The 15,876-nt window shown below is 44.5% G+C and overlaps 1 protein-coding gene across 1 annotated transcript in view; it reads right to left on the reverse strand.

The window, feature by feature from the left end:
* Positions 1-15,645, reverse strand: part of PRKCE (protein kinase C epsilon) — a 542,724-nt gene extending 527,079 nt beyond the window's left edge. The window contains exon 1 of the mRNA XM_010364308.2: positions 14,872-15,645. Coding sequence (XP_010362610.1) covers positions 14,872-15,219 — 348 coding nt within the window. The 5' untranslated portion in view covers positions 15,220-15,645. The remainder of the gene's footprint in view (positions 1-14,871) is intronic.
* Between the last annotated feature and the right edge of the window lie 231 nt (positions 15,646-15,876).

The following is a 15,876-nucleotide window of genomic DNA, read 5'->3' on the forward strand; positions in this document are numbered from 1 at the left end:
GACCTCTTCTGTCTCTGCTAAAAAACAGACAGAAAGCATCAACACTAGGCATCAATAATTCTAAATGGAGGGCACAAACAGTAAATGTTACCGCAATTCCCAGAGCCAAAAGAGCTGTAGCCTAGAGAATACTGGGAATGATCGCCCAAAGAGAAGGAGATGTGGATGGCTGGTTAGAGTATTCCAGGGATGGGGATATGGGAGAGCAGAGCACAAAGAAGGGATAGAAAGAGTTTGGGTATCAAAGTCAGAAACAAGCCCTCAAGCAGAAGGTTCCTGCCCCAGAGGATAAGAGATCCACCTGGCAGAAAATGGAAGTGGGGGAGGTGCAAACCACACAGAGCCCTGGATGTCTGGAGGGATGAGCAGACTTCACTATGTAGGCAACTGGGGGTGGCAGGAGACAATGGTGGGTTCTGAGCACCCGGAAGGGTATTTAGTGCCATGATCCCCACACAACTCATACACAAATCCCTTGGATTCCAGGGAACCAGACCAATAAAGATACAAAAACCCCTCCTGTAGCTGTCTCCATGAATTAGTACTCAGGCGCCTGGAGCTTAAATGGGATATTCTTTTCTAAAATGAAGGAAATATTTTTTAAAGCCAGCTAGGTAGTCATGGCCAGGAATTGTGTACCTTCTGTGAACAGAGCCCTGATATTCACCATCAGAGGAGGAGAGGGAAGCGGTCCTGTAACAGGCTAATGGCGAGGAATAAACTTCAAATGTTAAGGTAGGAGGCCTTCTCCATGACTCTAGAAACTCTAGAAAGGGGTCCCTCATCAAAAATATGTTACCTACTTACACTAAGGCTGGAATTATTTTAACAAGAGGCTACATTTCCCTCCTCTGCCCTCATAGGGACAAGAAGACAAGCAGATCCATTCCTGGGCATGTTTCATTATTGGGGTAATGGGAAGCAGAAGCCTAGGTTGCCAGCTTCAGCAAATAAAAATCGAAAGCCAAGCTAAATTTGAATTGCAGATAAATAACAAATACTTTTGTAGTATAAGAATGTCCCATGCAATACCTAGGACATATCTATAGAAAAAAAAAAGTATTCATTGTTTAACCACAATTCAAATTTAACTGAGCATCCTGTATTTCCTCTGGCAACTCTGGGCTCAGTGTACCTGCAAGAGAATTAGGATGGTGTCATGAAGAAGCAAAGAAGACAAAGGAGCATGGGTACCAAAGAGAAGCTTTGTTTTCTACTTCAAGACATGGTGACTCTGCAGAAGCTCACAGTTGCTCATTAACTGGGGCAGAGAGTTGATGCTTAAATGCCCAAACACTTCACCTACATCTATCTTATTTAATCCTCACAGCAACTTGACGAGCTGCAAAAGATGACTGTTATTAAACCTTTTCTTAAATTAGAAAACAGAAGTTTGAGGAGGTTAAGTGAATTTTCTCAAAATCACAAAGCTATAAAGCAGAAGAACAAGATCTCCTGCTCCTGGGTGAATTCTGAACGTTTTAAAGGAAGAAAAGGGTTTCTATGGTTGAAAAGAAGAAGAAAAAGCAATTTCTGAGAACTGATCCTCAATGAAGAGTAGGTGAACGACGTGCTACATATATTTTTGTTACTTAAATGTAAATTATGTAAAATGAAATCTGAGCTTAAAGATCAAGGCTCTTAACAAACAATAATGCATAATTCCTTACTGAGAGTACAGTAGTCTTTTCAGAAGGCTGGCTATGTTTCAACTCTTGTTACTGCTTAGCAATTCCAACATCCTGGTCAAAAGCAAAGCCTTGCTCTCGAAAGGCAGCACCTTTGTGCACTGCCCAAATTTGACCCAGGACAACTGAACAATCAATGTGCATTGCATTAGAGGTTGGGCATATATAAGACTCACATGGTAGGAAAATGAAGTCAGATGCTTTGGCCCAGAGAAATGGGATATACACCTGGACCACAGAAAATGGGATGTAAAAAAAAAAGCCTCAAGCCTCAGTTACCACACTAGGCCCACAAGCTAATGCAGAGGATGTTCAGGTCAAAATGCAACATACACAAGAGGGAGCAATGAGACAGACACGCCCACTCACTAAAACAGATGCCAGTCCAAGGGAAGGTAATCCATGGTCCCTTCACCTCCCCATCCTAGGAGCTGCTTAAAAAGGACCAAGTGTGGAATTCTAGTTCTGCACACTTGGAATTCAGCAAACCCAACTCCTGTTGCTCATTCATTTCCAAGAGGGAGGGACATAAGGACTGGAAAAGGTTTTAGGCAACCCTTCAGGTGGTTATTACTGATAAAATCCCCAAACAGAAGCACAATTTTACCTGCATCTAATAATAAACATTAATCACAGATAATTACCAATAATAAGTAGTTACCATTGATGGTAAACTTGCTATAAGGTAGTTACTATTCCCATTTTATGGATGAGGTGACTGGTACAAATAGGTCAAATGATTTGTATGATATTCAGCCAAAACTGACAAAACTAGAATTCAAACCCAGGACTAACTCCAAAGCCCATTCTACTAGTTTCAGATCCGTGAACTTGGACAAACCACCATCCAATGACGTGAAGGATGCTACAAAGTTATTCTCCATCCCTATCAAACCTATCAATAAACAAACAAAAGAAAATTAATTGGAAATGCAGCATGTGAAATTGTCAGCATAGATTTCCTGGATAATTAAGACTTCAATATATCATGAGTGAATTTGTTCAACACTTTGCTCCAAGCAAAGTTCCTAGAACACAGAAAGTACTCAATATATATTTGCTGAATGACTGGCTGGCTAGATGAATGGATAGATTAATGAATGAACATCCATTCTAGCTACTGTTTCCTTTCTTTGGATAGTTTGTTTTTGTTTTTTTTTTTTTTTTTATTTTTTGAGACGGAGTCTGGCTCTGTCGCCCAGGCTGGAGCACAGTGGCCGGATCTCGGCTCACTGCAAAGTCTGCCTCCCAGGTTCACACCATTCTCCTGCCTCAGCCTCCCAAGTAGCTGGGACTACAGGCGCCCGCCACCTCTCCCGGCTAGTTTTTTTTGTATTTTTTAGTAGAGACGGGCGTTCACCGTGTTAGCCAGGATGGTCTCGATCTCCTGACCTCGTGATCCACCCATCTCGGCCTCCCAAAGTGCTGTGATTACAGGCTTGAGCCACCGCGCCCGGCCGGTTTTTATTTTTTTAATCAAGCAATTTTTTTGGATTGCATTCCTACTTTAATCTTAACTGGTCTTCCGACTACCCTCATAACCCAAAATGCTAAAAACTGCCTGTCCAACATTTTCTTTTTTTTTTTTTTTGAGATGGAGTCTCGCTCTGTCACCCAGGCTGGAGTGCAGTGGCACGATCTCAGCTCACTGCAACCTCTGCCTCCTGGGTTCACACCATTCTCCTGCCTCAGCCTCCCGAGTAGCTGGGACTACAGGTGCCCAGCACCACAGCCAGCTAATTTTTTGTATTTTAAGTAGAGATGTGGTTTCACTGTGTTAGCCAGGATGATCTTGATCTCCTGACCTCGTGATCCGCCCACCTCGGCCTCCCAAAGTGCTGAGATTACAGGCATGAGCTGTCCAACATTTTCTATGTTCTTCCAATTTAAAGGGTCTCCCTTCCCTGTCTATTTAGATCCCATTTTCCTCAAGGCTTGGCTCAAAATATTACCAAGAAGCCTCTGCCAACTAGCAGAATCCACATTAACTTCCCTCTCCCTTGAATTTCCACAGTTCTTCAAATTCACTGTTTTATAAAAGGGTGTTAGTCTTGATTTTTCAAATGGCCCACTTGAGAACATCCATTTCTTCTTTTTTCTAATTATAATATTTTTCAAAATATGTCCACAAAACATGAGTTCTTAATGTTTCCCAAATAAGAGCATTCTATGATGAAATATTTTGGGGACATATCTGGTTAAACAGAGGTGTACAACTCGCTTTGCAATAGACCATCTTGAGTCTTTAGTACACTAATGTATATCTGACTCTGTAACATTTCCCAACCTCTTTGATCACAGAGACCTGAAAATACCATAAGGCTCCCACTCCTTGAAAGTCAGTCTGGCAAACGCTGGTGAATTATATGCTCCATCTTTAATGGCTGATTGATGATTCTCTCAGCTACCTAAACTGGTTGAGATAATCATCAGTACAAAAGGCAGGGAGGTAGGTTCAGACACCTCACATTCTAGGAATTCTCCTTGCTTGCTTGTTTTCAGAGTACTCTGAGTGGCTTAATGATACAGAGAGGGGGTTCCATTTAAGAATTAAATTTATTTTTTGTGGGCCTTGAACAAAGATAGGTAAAGAAGCAAGCTATCAAAAATAGCTTTGTGATTTTGATCACAAAAAGAAGAAAGGCAAGGAGGGAAAAAAAAAAGCAGGAGCTGACCCTTTTTCAGGGGAGACAAGGCTAAACTTCATGGAAAAATATAAAGACAAAATATTATTGAGTGCGAAGGTTAACCGTAGCCAAGGCCCAGAATGTAGGGTCCAGAGAGCTGAGTCAGGATCATTGTTAACAGGTTCCTTTACGGAGCATCTAGACTATCCTAACTCCTGATTTCACAGCTGGGGGATTAATAGGAGTCACCTGACTCCCCCGTTCAATACATTTCCTAGAACGAGAAAAAACTATAAGCCAATCCAGTCCTGAAGAGGTGAGGTCTAGGCTTCCCCAGGTGCTGAAAGGACTGTGGTAAGCTGTCCTTCTCAGTTGTAATTTTACAAATAATATATTTATGTTATTCTTTGATTAATATCACATCTCCTAGTAGAGTATATGCTCTCTGAGAGCAATGACCAGCTCTTGACATAGTGGACATAGTGCCTGGCATATTCAATAAATATTTGCTCAATGAATGAAAGGATGGCCAGAACGATGAATGAATACACTACTCTGTCCACTGCTTTGAATCTTTTGTGAATTCTTTCTTTTTCAGCACTGTACCAAATGAACTTCTAAGAGCACAAACTCAGTCAGTCTGATGAAAGAATACTGCCTATTTGAGCTTCTACAAGACAGACCCCAGAGAGCTAAAGGAGGGTAGAGGGGGACACTTCCTGCTCACGAGATGCTTATATCTGCCTGGGGAAAGAAGACTGGCAACAAAAGATGCCATAGTCTGAAAAAGCAAATCTATTCAAGAAGGACATAAGCAAAATCAAAGACTATTTTTCTCCTCAATAATTAATTCTAGATTCACTCATCATGATTTTTTAAAACTCTTTTTGGCCAGGCACGGTGGCTCACACCTGTAATCCCAGCACTTTGGGAGGCAGGGGCGGGCAGATCACAAGGTCAGGAGATTGAGATCATCCTGGCTAACATGGTGAAACCCCATCTCTACTAAAAATACAAAAAAATTAGCTGGGTGAGGTGGCGGGCGCCTGTAGTCCCAGCCACACGGGAGGCTGAGGCAGGAGAATGGCGTGAACCTGGGAGGCAGGAGCTTACAGTGAGTTGAGATCGTGCCACTGCACTCCAGCCTGGGTGAAAGAGCGAGACTCCTTCTCAAATCAATCAATCAATCAATCAATCAATCAATAAAAATTTAAAAACTCTTCTTGAAGCCAGGTGCAATGGCTCACTTCTCTATAATCCCAGCACTTTGGGAGGCTAAGGCGGGTGGATCACTTAAGGTCAGGAGTTTAAGACCACCCTGGCCAACATGGTGAAACCCCATTTCTACTAAAAATACAGAAATTAGTCGGGTGTGGTGGCTCATGCTTGTAATCCCAGCTACTCAGGAGGCTGAGGCAAGAGAATTGCTTGAACCCAGGAGGCGGAGGTTGCAGTGATCCGAGATCGTGCCACTGCACTCCAGCCTGGGCAATAGAGCAAGACTCCATCTCAAATTTTGAAAAACTCTTCTTGAGCTTGATTACATTTTTAGTCTTATCTACCTCTTGGGGTCAGGAGCTCAGTAAGTCTACTCCTTGCTGGCAAATACAGGTGACTTTTCACTAGCTTAAAACTACCTCTTTAAGACTTCAAGGTGAGATAGAGGGGATGGTGGGGAGAGAGGAGATCCTCTCATTTCAGCATCTGGGTTTCATGATAGGCTTCTGCTTTTCCTCTTCTTCCCCAGCACAGTATTACAGATTTCAGTTATATTTCCTCTGGAGTTTCAATTTTGTTTAGATGTCAGTAAGTTACAATGAACTGTATGTTCCTGTCCTCCTGGTTCTCCCAGCAGAGTACAGACTTCTGGCCACTTCACATGGTTTCTGCCAGAAAACTAAATTTCAAACAGGTGCAATCCTGCTGATTAGCATTATAATAGATTGTAATTACTTAACAAGTCCATATATACCTGGAGGAACTTGGAGAGAAATATAATGTTTTGCCAAGTGTAGCTTTTATTGATGTAAAATACTGCAGGCCTGCTCTGGAGTTCTTTTAGCCTAAGTGAAACCCCTGGAAGCTTTGTCTGAACATGCTTCAACAGCTGTATGAGTTCAGGCGCCGGAATTTGAAATTTCATTTCTTGTTGCTGCCAACTACAAAGGGTTTTGTATCTAAAGCCCTGATGAGAATTTAAACTTCATTTAAACTCTGCAAATGGAGGACAAGTGGGCCTTTTTCTTCTTCCTTCACCATGGCACCTGGAATGAGCCGTGGGCACACAGAGGGTAGAAAATTCCTACTTTTAGGAACTTCAGACTTGACAGAGATTCTTCAGCTTGATGCAAATCACTACATGGAAATAATATAGCATTCTCTCATAAGAACATCTTCAGGGATCTCACAGATTTTTATAAAATAAAATATTCTTTTCTCCTTCCTCCTCCTCCTCACTTCTTTCAACTGTACAGGAGCACTGCTTAAGAAATTCATTCAACTGGTTTCTATTGAGATGCCATGCTCCTAAGAGGCAGGAATTATGCATACACAACTTTTGTGTTACCAAACCCCATATCTACCAATAGTGCTAGACCATAGTAGGTACTATAGAAATACACACTTGTTTTGTGTATATTCATTCATTCATTCAACAATATGCCAAGAAATTCATTCATTCATTTAACAATTTATTCATTCATTCAACAAAGTGCCAGGCACTGTTTCAGGTGCCAAGACAAAGTGGTGAACAAAAAGCTCTACATTTATAGAGCATCTGGTGTTCTGGTATTAGAGATAAATAACAAAGATAAATAAGAAAACTAAATAGTGTATAAGATAGAGATAAGACCTAAAGAGCAAAAAAAAAAAAAAAAAAAAGCAGGAAAGGAGCATATGAAGTATAAAATAAGAGGGTGAACTTTTAGATACGCTTGCCAGAAAAGGTCTTACTGAGAACATAACATCTGAGTGAAGACTTGAGCCATGTGGATATCTGGGAAAGGGGCATGCTAGAAAGATGGGATGGCAAGCGTAAAGACTGAGGCGGGATTATGGTAAGTGCGTTTAAGGGATGTCAAGTGGGTCAGGATAGCTAGACAGGAATGAACAAGGAGAAGAATAGCAGGTGATGGGGTCAGAGAGGTCACAGCAGAAGGCCTGACTTTGTTGGTCTTGTAAGTTATGGCAGGGGATAATCTTACCTGAGGGATCTGTGAGCAGAGACAGGAGCTGAGAAGCCAGGACAGGTAGAACCAATTCATAGGCTGTTGCAATAATCTAGGTGTGAGATAATAGTGACTTGGGCCCAAGTGAGGTCAGCAAAGGTACAGAAAAGATGTGATTTGGGATATATTTTGAAGGCAGAAACAGCAGATGTTGCTGATAGATAAGATATAGGGCACCTGAGAATTAGAGGCATCAAAGATGGCCCCTCAAGGTTTTTGGCTGGGCAATTGGAAGGATGGAGTTGCTATTTCTTAAGCTGAGGAAGAAGGGCTTAGACTGGGGAGAGGGGAAAGTAGGTATACAGTATTAGGCATATGGAGTTTGAGATGCCCTTTACACAATGAAAGGTGATGACATGAAGGCAATCCCATATATAAATTCTAGAGTTCACGGTCAGGTATGAGCTGGAATTAGGAATTTAGTGTCAACAGCACTGAAAATGTATTTAAATCCATGAAACTAGATGACATTGGCACAATAAAACCAAAACACCAGCTCCCAAATATCCTCATTTCCAATTACCCATATGCTTCAATAAATAATTAACCTTTGTCTACAATGACCACAGGTTCTAGACTTTCCAAAACAATCTCATTTCAAGTAATTCTATTATTTTCAAAAGGGCAATTTGTTAAGTATAACTAAATCAAATTTATTTTTAGACTATGTAAGACTTTTCATATAAATACATTCACAAATCAAGGAGAAAAATATCTTTCACTGGACCATATGTTCTGATTTAAGATTCTAAAACTATGAACACACACAGATGACTCTTCAAATATTAATAAAATTGCTGAAATGTATTATAGCCAGACCACTTGCTACAAACTTTATAGTTCCTTATTTAATTCTCACAGCAATCCTGAAAGTCAAGACCTATGACATTTCCATTTTACAGATGAAGAAATGGGCTTAAAAAGCTTAAGTCACATGCCCAAATCACACAACTAGTGAGTGGTGGAGATGCCTTCCAGTTAGAACTCACTGATTCCAGGGAGAGGGGTCCATTGAGAAGCCAGGGAATTCAAGGTCTCAAATATTCACTAAATCCGCTGCTAGTCAAAGACACTAAGAAGAGGAAACAGGACAAACAACACTTGACTATCCATGAAGTTGGAGGCCAACTCCCAGTGCCAAGAGGTTGTCTGTGATAGCACTGGGCCAAGAATGAATCCCTCAGGTAGCTGTTAAACAACCAGCTGCGTACCAACAAGAGCACTATTGGATTACGTGGTATTATAGGAGTAGGTTTGGAAAGGGAGAGTTCCAGGGACCCTCAGCTGCTGGGGGAATAATTCAGGGTATAGGGGCACATGAAGGAGGTATGGACAATTGCCAGCCCTTCCCTACCTCCTTACCCCCTTAGTAGTACCTTCCCACCCCGCTGTGTTTAAATGACAATGGAGATTTCAGAAATCCTTTTAAAATTTTTTCCTACAAATGTCCTTAAGATAGAGATGGCTCTAGAGTAATATATATCAAAGTGCGGTCAGGCTGCCATTGTAGGAGATTCAGCAGGGGGCCTGCTTTACTCCGGCTCCATTCGGGGCATCAGAATCAGCACTGGAGAGGCTGTGCCCTGGCATCTGGGTTGCATGAATCTCCCCCAAGTGATTCTGGTGCACCAAGGGAGAACGGCCTCAGAGCCTAACCTCTCCAAATGGTGAATAGGCCTATCTCCCAGAGTCAAAACAGGGTATAAGCCTATCTCCCAGAGTCAGCAGGGGTGCCATCATTTTGAAAAGCTTTGCCGATGGGCTACTTGGGAAATACAAACCAGAAATGACACTTCTAGTGTCCCATTCTTTGCCAAATGAGATGGCCAGACTGAAGAGAGCTACTTTGAGGAATATGAAAACCCGGCTTTCTTGTGGCCTATATAATAATCAATTCAGTCAAAAACTCTCTGTAGGCCAGTCCCATGTTCATTTTGGGGGCTAAAATAATAATAATTATTATAGGCCAGGCGCAGTGGCTCACGCCTGTAATCCCTGCACTTTGCAAGGCCAAGGCAGACAGATCACGAGGTCAGGAGATTGAGACCATCCTGGCCAACACAGTGAAACCCTGTCTCCACTAAAAATACAAAAAATTAGCCGGGCACGGTGGTGGGCGCCTGTAGTCCCAGCTACTCGGGAGGCTGAGGCAGGAGAATGGCGTGAACCCGGGAGGCGGAGCTTGCAGTGAGCCGAGATCGCACCACTGCACTCCAGCCTGGGCGACAGAGTGAGACTCCGCCTCAAAAACAAAAATAATAATAATAATAATAATAATAATAATAATAATTGTAGTAGATATGCATTGAGCAGTTACTAGGGACCAGGCATTGGTCTAGGCATTGTACATGTATTAACTCATTTTAATCCCCACAATCACCCCATTTCATTATACGGATGCATATTCATTATCACCCGCTTTGTACAGGGGAAGGAATGGAAATACGGAAGGTTAAGTCACTCGCTAAAGGTCGTGAAAGTAAGTGGTAGATGGTAGAGGTGGGATTCAAGTCCAAGCAGTGTGACTCCAGACTTCGCCGCTCTGGGGAATCACCTCTCAAACGATGGCTTTCTATACCTCTGGATTCCGAGTGCCTGCCTCTTCTACAGAATACAGCAAGGGAGTGACACTCACCAAAGACGTCTTCAGAGGCAGGGCAGTAGAACAAAGAGGAAACTGAGCTCAGCATGTCGACTACTGAAGCAATGATAGAGAAAAATCCAAAATGTGAATGAGCCAGCCAGCTGTCACCTGCACGCAGCCCTTCAAGCTCTAATCCTTGCTCCGCCTGCCTCCCACCCCTGTGCTAAATGCAATGCCAATCCATCCAGCATTCATTCCGCCTCTGCTTCTAACATGAATCCCAACACTTCTAGTTCAAATAATTATTCTTCTAAATCTTTCTTTAAAAATTATAAAGTTATACAGTCACATTTCAGGACATATCTATGTACAAATGCTTGATCCATTAATTATTTGGAGTCCTCTGTGGCCTGCAATTTTTATTCTAGCCCAATGTTTCTCAAAGCAAGCCCGGTCTGGTCAGAATCTCTGGGAGAGCTGGTTAAAAATATAGATTCCCAGCTTATTCTAAATCGTAGCATCAAAAGCTCTCAAGGTTGGGCCAGAGGATCTATATTTTTATCTACATAGATCTATATAAATCTATATAGATCTATATTTTTATATACCCTCCCTTAGTAATTCTTGTGTACATGAAAATCTGAGTAGTGTTATTAACTGGTTCTTGGAAAACCCAGCTATAGCAATAGTGCTATAATAGATTTTACTTCAAAGCATCAGCAAGATCTTTCCTTCTCTGTAATGAGCTTTCTCTAAAGCAACCCCCTTTGTCAACACAACTGAAACATCTCTCATTATCTGGAGAATAATCATCTCGGCTTGGCTTTTACGCATTCTAGAATTCACCTCAGTTTTCTAAACTTTCTCCTACTCCAATGTTTCAAAAGTGTGGGCTCCACATCACCAATGATGTTCAGAGGCACCTGGAATGAACTTCATTCTGCATTGTAGAGCCCGTTTTATTTTAATGTGAATGAAGAAAAGTTATAACTACATGTTCCAAACCTGTGATTTCATGAACAGTGGGGCTTAAGAAAAGACTAAGTGGAAAATAAAAGGATCCATTTTTTAAATATTAAGTAAATAAAAGCACAGGCAGTACTCAGATAAAAGTCTTAAATTTGGGAAACCTCGTCCTGCCCACTCCTTTCTGACAGGTACACTCAGTTTCCGCCCTGCTCATCCGTTCTCCAACCCTGACCACAGGATTATCTGCCTTTATTCCTGCGGTGGCCATGCCAGGAACACTGCTCCTTCTTATAGATACGTCTTTAAATATAACCTACTGTTTCACACCCAACTCATGCCTCCTCCCAAAAGCCCTCCTGGATTCTTCCAGTTCTCCCTACCTTTTTTTTTTTTTTTTGAGACAGGGTATCACTCTGTCACCCAGGCTGGAATGCAGTAGCCTGATGGTCAGATCATAGCTCACTGCAGCCTTGAACTCCTGTGCTCAAGTAATCCTCCCACCTCAGCCTCCTGAGTAGCTGTGACTACAGGCACAGACCACACCATAGGTCCAGACTTGGCTAATTTTAAAGTTTTTTTTTTAGCTGTAGAGTCTTACCGTGTTGCCCAGGCTGATCTTGAACTCCTGGGCTCAAACAATCCTCCCAGCTCAGTCTCCCGAGTAGTGGGGACTGCAGGTGTGAGCCACAGTGCCTAGCTCACACTCCCTTTTTAAATTCTTAACATACTAATGGTACCACCTGTGTGGAACCTAATTGCTAGTTTAGTGTCTATATCAGGGTGTCCAACTTTTGGCTTCCCTGGGCCACACTGGAAGAATTGTCTTGGGCCACACATAAAATATACTACCACTAATGATAGCTGATAAGCTAAAAAAAAAAAATGCAAAAAAACTTATAATGTTTTAAGAATGTTTACAAATTTGTGTTGGGCTGCATTCAAAGCCATCCTGGGCCACATGCGGCCCACAGGCCATGGGTTAGACAAGCTTGATGTATATGTGGATACTTGGTGTCAATTCCTTAGTGAAATGGAAGCCCCCTGAGAGTAACCCTGGGCCTCATTTTCCTCTGGACTGCCCACAGTATGAAGCTTCCCTGGTTAGACATGAGCACAAAACAGGAACTCCAGGAATACAAGTGAATTCAAAGTGCAGTTGAATTCGGTGTTCCGCAGCAATGAGAGAAGCGGCTGCTTCATGCTGTCCACATCCCCTTACTTCAGGCCAGATCTCTTAGCCACACCTGAGAAGGGTGTGTCTCTTCATTCCTGCCAGGTAAGGAGTGCAGAGACCTGAGCCCAGGGAATTCTACCCAAAGCTATGAACCCGTGGCTTTACCCTGAATGTTAAGACTGGGAAAGATGAACTTAGCCCAGTTGCAACTTGTCTCCATTTCTAAGGGCCAGTTACCCCTACCAATGAGTCCCCACTTTCAGCCTGGAGGAACCAGAGTGGCCACAGCATCCTCTGGTGAAAACAGATGGGCATTCTGTACCTGCTCCACCACTTGATTCACCCTTGAGACTTTGGGCTTCTCTATCTCAAGTTTTTTAGTTTGTCCATTACCTGCCATACCTAATTCACACTTGCATAAGGCAAAAGAGATGAAGTTATCAAGCACAATAAAAATGTCAGGGACACAGCTCATGGATCTGCAGGGAGAACAGGCTGGGAGGCCAGATGGACAGGCTCGGCTCCTGATCAGACAAGCCATGGGCAACAGGAGGTGAGGGCCCTACTTCCAACCCACCTTTGCTTGTCACGTGACCCTCGGTCCCCAATTAGCTTTTCTGGAACTCAATGTCCTCATCTGTAAAACTTGCCTGTGCACTAAATGATCTGGTCTAGGGCAAAATCCAACATGAATTTGAGAACCTTAGAGGATGATCACCAAACAAGTTCCCACTGCATGCTTCACTAGGAGTGATGAAGGTGGGGACAGTGTCCTGAAGCTCCCAGAGTTTGTGGTGTGCCCCAGCGAAACATCACCAGAGATACAAAGACACTCTCCCTCCAACCGACATCTGTTCTATGGATAAATGCAGACCTGCTGCTCCTTGCCCCTGCTCTCTGCCCCACTGTCAAAGCCCCTCAACTGCATACACTGCAAAAGGCCCCCATCTCCTAGCTACCAGCGTCAAGTTTTTTCCGTCCCCTTCCTGTCCAAAACCAACAACTCCAAAATCACAGGTTTTCAGTGTTAAGGTCTGCCTCTGAAATTAGTTAGCCCTTCCACTCCCCCTCTCCTATGCACTGCCTCCATGAGGAAGGGGCCCAAAGGCCATGCATGGAAAGGAAATGGGGAATGAGTGGGAGCTCTGTTGTGGGGGCTGAGGGAAGCAGAGATGAGGGACATCTATGAAGTAGAATAGAATGGCATGGAGTTCTCAGGATTCCATAAAGGTTTGCCTGCTTTCCAAAGTGCAAACCACAAATCTAGAGTTCTACGCATGTGGCTTGTTGGAGCTTCCCTGTGAAACCGTAACCATGGTTTCAGGCAGACTACATCACAGCCATGAGCATAAAAACAACAGGCTCTCTCCTATTTTTCCCTAAAACTCCGTGTCCTTGAAAAAAACATGTAAGGTGATATGCCAAGGTGATTCATGTGCAACCTCTGACCTCTAGGACATTCATGAAGTTATCTGGTTTTCAACAGAAAGCAATTGCTCTACACCACTTTTGAGGCTTAGATAGCTCTCTCACTTTTCCTGTAGACCAAAGAACCCTGAAAGCATATACCTCCAGAGGAACGCTTGCACTTGCTCTTGGTGGAAACATGTAACAAACCTGAAAACACAAAAATCCATGTCCTAAATTAATACCTTCCTTCCAAGAAGAACAACAACAACAAAACAAATACAAAAAGCAAAACGAAGGTTTCCTTCTCTTCGCTTGTCCAAGTGCCAACAAGATTGGATGCATTTGGTTTATAGTAGATTGAGACAAGACCTATTTCCAAATCCTTAATAGTTTCACAATGAAATCAATTAACAACTCAATCTCAGGCTTAGAAATCGTCTTTTATTGCACAGTATCTTAACAATCAAAACAGAGAAACAATATAACTTTAAATAAGATTCAAAGCACTGACTTCCAATTACCCACAAGCAGAACCTTTCTTAAAATGCAACATTCATTCTGCATGGATGGGCAATGAATTGGACAAAACAAGCCCGACTGATGTTTCTGGGACCGTAGAGGAGACATCCCGGAGGAGAACACATTTTTTCTACTTGTATGTCAGAAGATGAGCTAACCACCATGCAGGAGAACAGAAACAAGCCAGCTTCCTCTCGGAGGGAAAAATAAAGCAACTCCTCGCTCGGCTAAGCAGGACAAAGCCAGGACGTGCAAGAAGCCTTCAGGTCAAAGGCTCCACGTGCCTTTCCAAGGACGGAGGGACCCACCCACACATAATCACACACAGCCAGCCCACCACGCGCCTGCGGAAGAAAGCCGGGTCCTCGGCCAACCTTCAGCACCAGCGGCCCAGGCTCTCCCAGTTTGCAAACCTCCCGCAGCACCCACCATCTGGAGGGCACAGAGGGGGCAGAGGGCCACATCCTTTTTCCAAGTCTCATCTTCCTCGCCAATGCCTGTTTCTCCCCAACTATGAAGTGAAGTGTACCTCCCCAAGGAAACTGAGATTTACAGACACACACACACACCCCAGTCGTCAATAAGTCCCGGACCCCTACGACCAAGGCCAGCGAGTCTTTCCCTGGGACCCCACAACCGGGTTCCCGGACCGACGTGGAGGCGCCGGACTCACCCAGTCCTCGAAGTGGCGGCTCCCGTTCTGCAGCAGCTCCTCAAACTGGATGGTGCAGTTGGCTACGAAGTCGTCGTAGCCTATGGGGGCATCGTGAAAGACAGCCAGCTCGATCTTGCGCCCGTTGCACACATCGGTGACGAACTCGTCGTGCCAGGCCGGGCTGTTGGTCTTCTGCTTGGTGGCCGTTTGGCCAATGCGCGAGTCGTCCACATTGAGAGCAATGTAGGGGTCGAGAAGGAAAGTCTGCGGCCGGGGTCCCACCGCATGGCGCAGCGACCAGGCTGTGGGCTTCAAGCTCACGGCCTCGCAGATTTTGATCTTAAGAAGGCCATTGAACACTACCATGGTCGGGGCGGGGAGTGGGCGCCGGGGTCACTCCGTCTGCCCCGAGGGCAGGAATGAAGAACCGACGGCCCGGCACTCCGAGCCACAGGGACTCTTGGGTCCCCTTTCGCCCCACCCCACACACTCCCTACACCTTGTGGCGTTGCGCCCTGGCGCGGGCGAGTCTCAGCCAGTGCATGTATTTCCTCGCCGGGTTCCTAACGGAAAACAGGGAGGGGGGAGAGCTGGGGGATGTCCGTGTTTGGAGCAAGTCTCTCCCCGCGACCACCAGCTGCACCTCCAGAAGAGAAGACGAGCTGTCGGCTCCGCTGCAAGCCGCAGGGGCTGCCTTGCCGCCTCGCTGGCTCTCCGACTCCGGGCTGCGGGAAAGCGGGCGCCGCGCCCGACGCTTACCTACCTTTCCGAAACATAATCCCGGGAAATTTCGACTCCGGGAGGGGGATGGGGCGGTGGGACGGGGCGGGGACGAGAACCGGGGGCGCAGATTTCAACCCGGATCCTCTTCGCACACTCAGCGCCTGCCTCTGACCGCGCGGGGCGGGGGGTGGACGGAGGGATGTTCAGTCTATCCGGAGGGATGCATGTCGAGAGGAAATGGTCCTCCTCGGAGCCAAATGTTTAAAAATCCACAAGCCCCACGGCCAGCCGGGGCCGCCG

This window comes from Rhinopithecus roxellana, chromosome 17, assembly GCF_007565055.1.
Source record: "Rhinopithecus roxellana isolate Shanxi Qingling chromosome 17, ASM756505v1, whole genome shotgun sequence".
Taxonomy (NCBI): domain Eukaryota; kingdom Metazoa; phylum Chordata; class Mammalia; order Primates; family Cercopithecidae; genus Rhinopithecus; species Rhinopithecus roxellana.